Source organism: Camelina sativa, chromosome 20, assembly GCF_030686135.1.
Source record: "Camelina sativa cultivar CO46 ecotype springtype chromosome 20, ASM3068613v1".
Lineage (NCBI taxonomy): Eukaryota > Viridiplantae > Streptophyta > Magnoliopsida > Brassicales > Brassicaceae > Camelina > Camelina sativa.
Genome location: NC_141899.1, coordinates 30,319,645 through 30,332,950, shown reverse-complemented (window position 1 = coordinate 30,332,950; position 13,306 = coordinate 30,319,645). Strand labels below are relative to the sequence as shown.

The 13,306-nt window shown below is 32.2% G+C and overlaps 1 protein-coding gene and 1 pseudogene across 1 annotated transcript; one reads left to right on the top strand and one right to left on the bottom strand.

Annotated features, from left to right (window-relative positions):
• Positions 1-221: 221 nt before the first annotated feature.
• Positions 222-4,417, bottom strand: LOC104771591 (iron-sulfur cluster assembly SufBD family protein ABCI8, chloroplastic-like; annotated as a pseudogene).
• Positions 4,418-11,105: 6,688 nt separating this feature from the next.
• LOC104771590 (uncharacterized) lies at positions 11,106-12,502 on the top strand. The gene is made up of 2 exons (XM_010496140.3): positions 11,106-11,341; positions 11,515-12,502. Exons 1-2 carry the CDS (start codon positions 11,192-11,194, stop codon positions 12,376-12,378), a joined length of 1,014 nt encoding a protein of 337 aa, XP_010494442.1. The 5' UTR covers positions 11,106-11,191; the 3' UTR covers positions 12,379-12,502.
• The last annotated feature ends 804 nt before the right edge of the window (positions 12,503-13,306 follow it).

Sequence of the window (13,306 nt, the reverse complement as noted above, 5' to 3'; positions counted from 1 at the left end):
ATGTGTTCATGCCGCCTTACATTTATTGTTCTTCCTTTTTTTGCTTCCTTAAGACAAAAATAAAAATGAAAAAGGTGCCATTAATGAAGCAACTGAGTTTCTAATTTGATTCACATTGCAAACTTGATTAGTTGATTAAAAACATTTAGACAAAAACAAAAATATATATAATGAGAAGCTGTCTCTTTTTCTTTAATTACTGTCTTCTCTGTAATTGTGAGTTTTGTTCAGCCCACTGATCTTTCAAGCTTAATGCTCATAAGGTGGTTAACCTCGGCTCCAAACTCGTCAGGCAACTTGTTGAAAACATCTTTGCAGAATCCAGAGATCATTGCCGCTAATGCTCTCTCTTGATCGATTCCTCTCTGCTCGAAAAGAAAAGCTGGTCTTCTCCAATCTTTGAGGTACTCGCTTCGTGCTCTACTCTCGCCGATGGATTCTTTACCTGTTATTGTTTCATAATCCCACCACAAATTAAAACATGTACAGCTTTATTATATAATCTTATACTAATAAATATGAGATGATAGGCAAATTTACCTGAATGTATGGATAGGTATTAGCGGCTGCATTGTCACCTATAAGCATTGAGTCACAAGTCGAAGTATTTTTAGCATTCTCAGCTCTGGATTGAACCTGAACAAGACCGCGGTAACAGTTTCTTGAATGTCCTGCCGAGATTCCCTTTGAAATAATTCTACTTTTGGTATTCTTTCCTTTGTGAATCATCTTGGAACCTGTATCAGCTTGCTGATAGTTATTAGTCAATGCCACGGAGTAAAACTCGCCAACGGAACCATCACCTTCTAAAACCACGCTCGGGTACTTCCACGTTATTGCCGACCCTTTCTCAACCTGAGTCCATGAGATCTTGGAACCATCTCCCGCGCAAAGACCGCGCTTTGTCACAAATTGTAAATCCCACCTTTACCTTGATCATCACCTGCATACCAATTCTGCACTGTTGAGTACTTAATCTCAGCTCCTTCCCCACAATAGAGCTCAACCACAGCAGCGTGAAGCTGATTCGTGTCGTAAGAAGGAGCAGTGCAGCCTTCTAGATACTCAACGAAACTCCCTTCTGCAGCAACAATCAAAGTTCTTTCGAACTGACCAGTCCCGTCGCGTTGATCCGGAAATAAGTCGAAACAGGCATCGGACATCTTGTGTTTTTCGGTACATAACAGAACGACCCATCGCTGAAGACAGCGGAGTTCAAAGCCGCGTAGTAATTATCATCACTAGGCACAACTCTTCCTAAATACTTCTTAATCAAATCCGGATACTCCCTAATAGCTTCCGACATGGAACAGAATATTACACCTGACTTCTCTAGAGTCTCCCTATGAGTGGTAGCTACCGATTCACTATCTAAATTAGGGTTTTGAGAGATGGGAATTTCAAAAATTCGGGTTTGGGATGAAACCCTTTTGATGATTTGGAAGAAACTGAAACGGGCTGTGGAGAGAATACGGCGATACCGTGTGGAACTTTTTTTTTTTTGTCCGATCTCATCTCTCTCACGATGGCAAGTTCTTCTGACTTTGCTCGAAGAGATCGGCCAAGTGAAGAAGAAGAAGAGAGAGATTCTGTGAAGAAAATATCGAAGCGATCTATTACGGTTCATTGGCTTGAGGATTCTTCGTTCTTGTTTCGATCATGTTTGTATTTTATAAGTCTGTGCAAAGTTTTGTTCTCCCTCTTTGTGATTAACTTCAGAAATCTCATTTGGTATACGTTTCCTTTTTGTTATCATTTCTGCTAATCACATATGCTTGTGATTGTTGATTCTCTTTATATGAATTACTTCGCTTCAATAAAGGTATGTTAATATTTTCCTGGTGAAACCTGAAGCTTTACTGCTGCACTTGTTGATGGTGGTAACACGGTGTTAGTATTGTTGTCTGGATCTAACAAAAGTCCAAATTTGGTCTCTAATGGAAGTGGCATAAGTGAATCTTCTTCAGTCTCGGTAACTGGTTTCAGTTTTCTCAGTCTTTCCTTTGCTTTCTCAGCTGCTTGTAGAGCCTTTTCACTGCTTAAAGTTATCAGTTTCCATGGGTTTATGCTTACATGAAAACCTGGTTTCTTGTTGATCAGCGTGGAAGGTGAACGTTCATCTCCTTCAATCGTGTTTTTTTTTTTGTCTTTTCTGTTTTAGTTATGTGATCAATTTACCTTCCCCTTATCTGTTTATGCCTTTCTGATTTTGTAGTCTGCATATGTTCTATGGCTGCTGGATATGAATTTAGTATTATGCATAGGAGTTTGGATGTTATATAGTGGAGGTTCTGATTCGTTCTGCTTGCCTACACTCCCCTGTATCTGTACATCATAAGTTTGTGAGGTGGTTTTCTATGTTTGTTACTTCTAGTGTAGATTTCCGAGGAAGCATAAACAGACTTTTCATTAGGGAACTCATTGCCTAGTCTTATCTTTCTATTTTTCGTAAAAACAGATGAGAGTTCAGATGACACTCCTGGGGAGAATAAAGCAGCAATGGATTTCATAAAGTGGCTATTTGACAACACAATCGTTAAGGCCACAAAAGTGTTTGTGAAGATTACAAAGGTTAGGAGCGAGCTTTTCAATAGTTACAATGACGATGGTGTTAACAAGAAGGGGAAAGATGCCAAATTCAACAATTGACTCGAGGAAAAGCTGATGACCTCGGTCCTCCTCTCCATTGTGGTCGTACTGGTCTTCTGATTTCCAGAGTCTGTACTTGCAACATTTTTATTTTGAAATTGATATTTCTTCAAAAATAAAAACCCCAATAAAAGTTTTACCATTGGAGAGGATAGTTTTAATTAACCTTCTAAAAGTTCTTATTTTTAAAAAGTACACAGTTTAGTCTTAAAAAAATTTAAGAGGCTCAAAATAATAACTTACCAATGGAAATGCCCTTAGCACAAGTTACAAAAGATTGTTTTCCTGCCACGGCATATTAAAGAAAATATAATATGCCAAAATCAATTTTTCCGTTTTTCCAAAAAAAAAAAACTATAGGATGCAAAGGCGGTTTCTGTTTGTTTCTAAAAATAAGGTAGTTTCTATTTGTTCAATATCATAGTTTCCTAAATTTGCTACACGATCACGGATCACCACGTTGACACGTTCACTAGCAATAGCATATTAGCATGACCATCTAACTAACGATTGAAGTTCAAACTGTTTCATCTACTATTTAATTCACAATAACTTCACCATATTTTCTGACACTTATTCTTTTTGAGTCATTTTTATCTCACTTTTTTCATTCATTGTTTTGTGAATTGCATTGTAATTAGCTCACCAATTATTAACGTTTATAGATTTTCCTTACCTAATATCTGTGTTATGGGACAAATATTTTGTACTTCCTCTATTTTATATTACTTATCATTTTAGACAATTTCACAAATATTAAAAAAAAAATTTCTATTTTACTATTCATTAATACACTATTTCATTTGATAAATAATTAATAAACTAAAAGTTATGGGTAAAACTGAAAATTTGATCCTTAAAGTTGCATCGTAAATACAACACGACAACTAATAGAAAACAAAAAATTAATTCTAGAATGACAAATAAAAATAAATGGAAGGAGTAATTGTTTTCTAGATTTAGTTGACGGCCGTTATATTGGTAAGCAAATCAATGGGAAAGCATATCAATGTTAATTTTGAGTCTTTCATGATGAATTTTAACAGTTTAGTTTTCCTGTTGTTGGAAACTGGATTTCTCTATTAACTAATAGTATTCATCATTTCTCGCTAATAAAAATTTTTCCTTAATAAAATAATGGCTTGAGTTATTCTTAGGTTTCAGAATGCCTTAAAGGCTTAAACTTCTCTGTATTTTATTATTGTTAGAGCAAGATTATCGATGGTATGTTATAATGGGGTTGTTATACACTATTTAATTATTATATGAATTAATTGTGTATTGTTTTGAATATAAGAATTCATGATCTTTTAGTTAAAATTTTCTCCTCCAATGGTAGGTTTTAATTTTGGATCTCTTATTTTTAAAAATATTATTTTTTTATATTTAAAAATTTTAAATATAATAGAAGTGGTATAAATGGAGAAACATAATATTGCATTTTAATTAAATTTTCAAACATACAAAACATAATAAAAACATTAATACATATTACAATAGAAGTGCAATTCATAAATGGAGAAAAAGATTAATTTTAATACTGATTTGCTCCAAATTTTGCCCAAATATTCTCAACCAAATCATCTTGCAAGCTTTTATGTTTTTCTCGATCACAAACATCCATTCGAAGCTTGAGCATAGTAGCGACACATGAAGGCCCAGGTGTTGGAAGCGTGTAGTCAACTTCTGAAGCTCTATTTGACTCCATTTGTGCGAATTCAGTTTCATCAAACAGAGTGTATCCATCTCGTTCGTCCTCTACTATCATATTGTGCAGTATGATACACACTCTCATTATTTTCCCAATTTTTACCTTATCCCAAATAAGAGCCGGGTTTTTGACTATGGCAAATCGAGCCTGCAAAACTCCAAAAGCACGCTCTACATCTTTACGCACAGCTTCTTGTTGTCTCGCAAATAAAGAGGCTTTTGGAGTTTGTGGAAGTGGAATAGATTGGATAAAAGTAGCCCATTTTGGATAAATACCATCCATCAGATAGTAAGCCAATTTATACTCATGTTTGTTAACACTGTATTTAACTTTAGGAGCTCGACCATGCATAATATCATCAAAGACTGGAGATCGCTCAAGAATATTGATATCATTTAATGTACCTGGTTGTCCAAAGAAAGCATGCCAGATCCAGAGATCATACAAAGCCACCGCCTCCAAAATGATTGTGGGCTTTCCGGATCCGCAGGTGTATTTACCTTTCCATGCGGTGGGACAATTCTTCCACTCCCAATGCATACAATCGATGCTTCCAATTTATTCGACTGAAACTCGATTCTTTCTTTCGCGATTAGCTTCCAAATCGCCTTGTCTACTAATCATCTTCTCTTCATTCCCATCGAATCACCTTCTCTCCATTCCCAACTGAATCCAAACTATTCCTGGTCTTTTGATTCCAAACCTTGAAGCTTCTGATTCCAAATCGTTTTCTCGTTTCGGAGATTCAATCGCGAGAGAGAGAGAGAGAGAGAGAGAGAGAGAGAGAGAGAGAGAGAGAGAGAGAGAGAGAGAGGAAAAATAATAAAATCAATATTTCCAATTTTTTTTTTCGTTTTATATTTTCTGTTCGCCTAAGAGATAGCTGACACTTAGCGTCTCTTAACCCACAATCGTGTATACTATATAAGAGGAGATCTTACATTTTTTCTTTTGTTCTGATTTATTTTTTTTCAACAAAACACTAAGAACTCCCCTATGAACGCACCGATGGGGAAGGTCTTAGTCTTTTAAGTCTTAACACAAATTCTTCATTTTTATAATTAAACTTCCACTGATTTTTCCACAATGAATCTTTTTGTTTTTGGTCTAGCGCCTTTTGTTATCTATCCTTCATAACTTATTAAAAAATATGGGTTTTTATAAAGCAGGTTTGTACAATGATATACAAAAGTGAATCATTAAGAAGCAGACATGTTACAAAAATAAGAAAGCTATTGAAGAAACATTAAAGGAAGCTGAAGGAAGGACATGTATATTACACTAATTATGAAGGACAGTGTATTAGATGAGTGAAGAGAATTCCATAAGCTCAAATCTGTTTGGATGGGAGAAGACAACATCCTTCTCCGTACGACCTTTGCTGCTCTGTTTTGACCGCTGAGACTTTGTCTCATCGCTAATCAAACTTTGATGTTGATAGGTTTGAGCTTGGGCCTTATCATCTAGGGCTTTATCTTCTACCGTATGTTCTGTTTTCCCATAATATATATTAGTGAGAATTTATTTTTGAAGATTTATTTTCTACTACAAGATATTCTTTATCTTTAAAAAGAGTGTAATATTTTTAATCATTTTTATGTATTGTGTGCAGATTTATCAAGCTGGAGTGAAGTATATTCTCATCAAAATTTGTTTGTGTTTGTGTAGAGCAAACCTCTTGGTGATCTACAAGATCGGTAAGCTAATGATATGGAAATCTCAAAAATAAAATAAAAAGATAAGCTCAATTAAAATTCTCAAAAAATAAAACTAAGCTGGAGTGAAGTATATCCTTATGAAAACAAAATAGTTCTTTGAATTAAAATGTCTTAGTTTTTCAATTGTGTTTGCTCCAGATTCCTGATTTTGAAGTCTTTTTTATTGGTTTTTAATTTGGTTGGATTATATTTTTATTTCTTTAAAAAAATATAATGAACACGACATTGTTACTCCCTCCGTTTTAAATTACTTGTCGTTTAAGGTTTTTTCACGCAGATTAATAAAACAACTCAATTTTCTATTTTACCCCTTCTTTAATATATTTTCTAATTTTCTTATTGGTCAAAGCATTAAAATAGTGGGGATATAATTGGTATTTTTACCAAATATATGCATTGTAAATCTAAAATGACAAGTATTGGAAAACAAAACTTTTACTCTAGAATGACAAGTAAAAAAAACCAGAGGGAGTAGTTTACATGTTTTAGATTTAATAGTATTAGGAAATCTATTAAACTAAATATGTAGATTTGTAATTCTCTATAATCTTAATTTTGCCAAGACCTTAAACTATTATCCGAATCATTCATATGTATTATTACCTTCAAAAAGGTTAATCTCCTTTATAATAAAACGGAAGTACACAACATTGTTTTGTAGACTATATAATTTAAATAAGTTAGTTACAGATAGATTATAGATTAATTGATATATTAATTAGTTACAAATTAAATAGTGGGTGCAACCTTAATTTATTTTCAGAAAATTTTATTACTAGAACACGTTGTTTCCAAAAATCTTAAAGAAAATATTCTAAAGAATCATTTGATATCATCTAACTTACCATATTAATTTCCTTTATTAAATTATTCATCAAATAAAATATTTTGATATCTAACTTAATAGATTAATTTGTTAATTATCATTATACTTCACCTCTCATTTTTATATATGAGTCTATTTTGTAGAACAAATAAATTATCATATTATTTATTATAATTAAAAAATATTTTTATTTCCGGATATACCATAAGTTGAATTTTTAAAACCAAATATAATTTTTTCAATCTATAAAATATTCAAGTTTTAGTAATATTATTCTTTAAAAATAATATCTATTGAATTAAAAATTGTACTGAGTAACGGGTCAAAATTTGAATATTTAAATTCAATTTTATATTTTTTATTGAATTTTATAATTTTTATAATATAATAAACTTTAAATAATTTATTTTGAAATATTTTTAAAATATTGAAACTTGAAATACAAGTTAGAAACTATAAACTCGCTAAATTGATTTGTTATAGCAATGTCAATAATATGTCACTATAATATGAAAGAATTCCAAGAAACCAAATATATTAAAACAAAAAGTATAGCAATATATGAAATTACTCATAATATAATAACTCGCTTTATCAAAATCAAATCTACAAAATTATGTCTTATAATGACATTCAAGTCATGATGTAGAATATACATTGTTGAAATAACTTCACATACATAAACTAATACAATATATTAAAATTTTATTTTAAAATATAAAATATACAAAATTTGTATAAAATAAAATTTAACCAGTGTTATAGCACGGGTACTTATCTAGAATCATTAACAATATAAAACTTACAAAATATGTGTCATTTTTCAAGCTATCATATTTAGCATATGATTTTATTGCATAATGTTTTATCTAAAAAAACTTTTTAAAAACAATCACAAAAATTATATTTTATATAAAATTACAGTATAAATAAAATGAATTTCAACCCGTGCTTTAGCACGGTCTTAATCTAGTTTGGTTTGTTATTTGAGTTAGCTTTATGTGGAATATCAATTTCTGTTAACTTAGATATCAAAATTGTTCTGTTCCTTTGTAATATATTCAGATATGTCACATAATCATGTACATGCATCATAATTGATAGAAATAGTTTCTATACATAGTAATACCCTATAATAGAAAATTTCTTTATAAACCTAATTAAAAAAACATAGAGTTTTCAGTAAAAAACAAAAATCAGTCGCCAAGTTTTATAACTTTATTTTCTAATTGTAGAAAAAATGTAGGTTAACCCGGGAAAGCCAAAACTAGTAATGAATATAACTCTCGTCATGACAGCTAAATTTGTAAAATGTTTATAAATAGTATGTAATCAAATTCACTCAATACAAAATCCAAATCCGCATTTAAAATTTTTTTAAAATAAATATATGTGATCGTGTAAATATTTATGACATATGCATAAATATTATATTGTGTATTACTATTAATTTAGTATAATTAATCTGCTTTTTATAGATAAAAAGTAAGCTATTTACGGTATTCTTTTTCGCAAACTTTGCATATTTTACATTGTCGTAATTAAATTAAAGAAAGGTGCATTGGATAGAAAAATAGAAGCCATTTGATTTGATGAGTCAATGGTGATTATTTGTAAAACATTGGTGGTGGAGGGACACTCTAGATGATGAGGAATATCAAGTGAGTATTGCGTTGAATGGTGAAATTTTTGGGTGACTTTAAACGCCCCGCATTTATGTAAACAAAGAAAAAATTGTCACACTTTATTTTTTTTCTAATTAATAGTTTATATAAAATATTGGTGATGGATGGAAAAAAAATAATATTCTCCCGTTTTAAAATATAAGATGTTTTGAATAAAACACGCAAATTAAAAAATGACTACTTTAAAAAAGGTTAACTAATACAAACAAAACTGTATAATATAAAATATTAAACTAATTTACAAGTTACATAAAAACTTAAAAACATCTTATATTATGAAAAAAAAAACTTTTCTAAACATCCTATATTATAAAATAAAGATAGTACAATCACTACAAGAAAATAAGTTTATTGAGACGTATTTTTGAAATAAAAAATTTCCGTCACAAATTTGTGACACTTTAAATACGATATTATGACTAAGTTTATTTGTAACAAATTCATAGTATTTTCGTCACTATATTATGACGAAAAAACTCAGTAACAAAAGTTTGTCACAATTAGTGACGAATATGCTACGATAATATTAATCGTCACTCTTATGACTACATTGTGACCAATATGTTATTGCAAATTAGTTATGAACTTATAAAAGATATGCAAGTCACAGTTTGTGACATAAAAATGAGTAAACATTAGTCATAAAATAGTATGAATTGTTATGTCATTTAGGATTTAGAAAGAGTTTTAATGACTTTGTGTTTTTAAAAATCTTGCTGATTTTTTAAATCATAGAAAATTAGAAAGTAAAAATGAAGGATTCTATAAGAGATTGTTTAGGAAGTTATTTTAAATCTTGCTGATTTGTGTTTCCTAATCTTGTAAAATATTTCATAAAATCTTTCAAAATCTTTCTATTTGATGAAAGAGTTTTCATGACTTTTGTTATGAAGGAAATGTTATAAAATCCTAAACCAATAACACAAAATTTGAATTCATTAACAATCCATGATTCTTTTGTTTTAATTGAATAACATAAAACTTTTAATGACTTTATAAGACTCTTAATCCAATAACACTAGATTTATCAAGATTTTAGATAACTTTTTACAAATCCACAACCAATAACACCAAATTTTTAAAGAGTTTTAAAAAGTCTTGATTGAATAACAACATATTTTACATAACTTTTAAAATCATTCAAATTCTTTCTAAATCCTAAACCAATAACCCCCCCCCCCCCCCCCTTATTCTTTATAATTTCGTGCCTCCATAACCTAGAGAGAGAGAGAGAGTGAACCATTTGAGAGAAAGAGAACAAGGAGCCACAATTGAGATTAATGACAGATTTTACATGCTCTAGGAGATGGTGGAAAATAAGGGATAAACGGACTCTTTTATGGACGAATTTTGGTGAGCAATTTCCCAACCCATAGATGTAAGTTTTCCCCAAAGGATTTTTTAACCCCTTTGGTAGATTAAAAGTTATACATGTTTTCTCAAACCTATTCTGCGCAGATCCGCGAATTAACATCAGTCATCTTGTGAAATCGTTTTCCACTGCTACAAATTGAACCAGAAGCTGATCTACCAACCGTTGGAAAGATCTGAATCTTACCTTTCCAGAAAGCCTGAAATCGTTTCCATAGGAGTTATAACATGGAAGTTATCATCGAATATGTTCATCTGGACGAATTTGTGATTTATTTTTTTTTAAGAATAAAGATAGCTTATAATGTATATCTAATGTTTATGATTATAAAAATTTGTATGATCATAAATTTAAAAAATAATATTGTTTTGAGATTGATTTTTTAGTTATAAATTTTATCATATGCAATGAATTTTTATTAATAACACCATTTGAAAATAACTTCTAATGATAAAATTGGACATTATGATAGTCACAAAATATCATGATTTTTGAGTATTTGTTAAAATTTTGCGACAAATTTCTAATTATCATTTGTGACCATTTGAGACTATAGTTTCGTAACAATAAGATACATAATTAAAACGTTATTTTAAACACAAATTGTGACGATTTAAAGACGTTTTGTTAGTCTGTAATTAAGACAGTTTTGTTACTTTTTGGTGTCGTAGTTATTGATGACAAAATGGTTACTAATATATTCGTTGCAACTCTTGTGACGTTTTTGTTACAAATAAAAATTTGTGACCATTGTATTACAACTATTTAAAAATCGTCACAAATACGTAACAATATTTATATTGTGACTAAATACTTTGTATTGTGACTAAATATTTCGTCTTAATAAAATTATTTTTTTGTAGTGAATATAACATGAATGCTTTTTTTTTTTTTTATGAAATCTCGAACGTTTAATAAACGTCAATTCGCGTTTTATACTCAAAAGTCAAAATAAACGTATAGAAACTAAAAAGAATCACTAATCCAACGGTCCATTATCCATACAGATACACCGCAATTGTTCGATAACGCACCATAGCTAAGCTACCATTGCTAAACACGTGTCACGACACCAACACGTGTCAAATTCGTATCACCAGCTGTCCTAAATGGTTTCTATAAGTTCGCAACATAAGATAGTGTTAAGAAAAGAATACATATTGAAAAAAGTTAGACAAAAGCATTTTAAAAAGCTAAATTACGAAGAAGAAGAGATTGTGTCTTTGATTGATGGACATGGCGGCTATGCAACTAACTAGAACTGCTTTTTTTGGTCTCTCGAAGGCTTTCCCTATAAGCCGAGCTCCGAGAACTCTTGCGGTGGTGATTGGTTGCAAAACATCTCGTGTCTTTTTCGCCTCGTCGGTTAACCATTCTCAGGTAATTAATAAATAAACCGGTTTATAAGCGTGTGTAATTAACTAGTTCATTCCTAAATCCTAAGTGAGCTTATTGATTAAAGAAGTTGATATAATTAGGTTAACGTGGTTGACAAGAAATCAGGTGAAGTTATGAAGTTATAGGACTGATCAATGCTTTTTTTGGCTTTTTAGGGGAGATATGATCCGGTAGAGAAATCGAGAGACTCGAGGGCTGATTTGGCTTATGAGTCGAAGAAATGGAGAGAAGAATCAGGAGAATACTCTGAAGGGGGTAAAGAAAAAGCTAAGGGTAAAGCGTACGATACGAACGGTAAGACGAGAGATTATGCAGAACAAACGAAAGATAAAGTGAACGAAGGTGCGAGCAGAGCAGCTGATAAAGCCTACGAGACGAAAGAGAAAGCTAAGGACAAGGCCTATGATGCGAAAGAGAAGACTAAAGATTATGCGGAAGAGGCTAGGGATAGGGTGAATGAAGGAGCGAGCAGAGCAGCTGATAAAGCCTACGAGACGAAGGAGAAAGCTAAGGACAAAGCCTATGATATGAAAGAGAAGACTAAAGATTACGCTGAAGAGGCTAGGGATAGAGTGAATGAAGGAGCGAGTCGAGCAGCTGATAAAACCTACGAGACAAAAGAGAAAGCTAAGGAAAAAGCCTATGATGTGAAAGAGAATACTAAAGATTACGCAGAAGAGGCCAAGGATAAGGTGAACGAAGGAGCGAGCAAAGCATCTGATAAAGCCTACGAGACTAAAGAGAGGGCGAAGGACTATGCAGAGGACTCAAAGGAGAGAGCAGATGATATGGCACATGGGTTAAAGGAAAAGGCTCAAGATATTGGGGAGAAGACTAAGGAGACTGTAAAAGATGTGTGGGAGACGGCGAAGAGCACGGCTCAGAAGGTGACAGAGGCGGTGGTTGGGTCCGGTGAGGAGGCGGATAGGGCTCGGGATGATGTTGATAAGGGCTTGGAGGATCTGTCTAAAAAGGCGAATGAAAATCGGAATAAGGATGATGATTTCAAGAAGTTCTAAATTCACTGATCACGTTGTGCCTTATGTTTTATTATAACTTATAAGTAGTGCTCATCTTTTCGTGTTCAATAAGCTCTGTTTCAGAAACTTGGGTAGAAGGTATTAAAACGTTTTACTTTTAAAAGAGACTCTCTTATCGCTTTGAATCAATGTAGAAGTAAAGAGTAGTACTCAAGAATCAAGTTCTAAAGCGGCTTAAGTTAAGAAGTGTGTTGCGGTGAGGCTTACATAATTTGGATATCTTACCTGACGAACCACAACCATTGACGACTTGTTAGTGACTTAGTTTTACATTCCCTTAGAGAATTGAGAAAGAACTTGAAGTTGAGAAAGTAACACTATAGTCACTTGGATTGATTTGTCAAGAAACCACCAAACGCTCTTTCCATCCGCATCATCATTCTTGCTGTCATTGTACTCAAGTCTAAGTATGACATTTGATAAACCACGAATTATCAAATAGAAATGAATCAAACGATAAATCGAAACAAAGTTCATGAAACAAGGATCACCAATTGTCTCTTCAATATTGTCTTATGGCCTAGGAGAAGGTATCGGCGTCGAAATCAACACAAGGATAATCTTATCATTTAAAGAAAAAAGAAAAAGAGGTAATTTAGATTACCTCAAATCGCTATCACCAAAGGCATGATTCTCTGTGACAGACAGAAACCCGGCATCCGTTGATCTCCGCTTCAGGGGAGATCACGGGGAACCAGATGGAGCTTACGTTTAAACTCCACTCTGCCGGACCAGATGGACATCTTACATAATCTGTCATCTTACAGTCCTTTCGTCTTTCCACGAGAGACATTCTCTCACCAGGAAGGACGTGAGAAGTATCCTTCTCTCACGGGGTACCAATATGGCTACTCGAACCCTGGTGAGACTCTTAAATCATGCTGAGTCAACACCACTTTATCTGGGT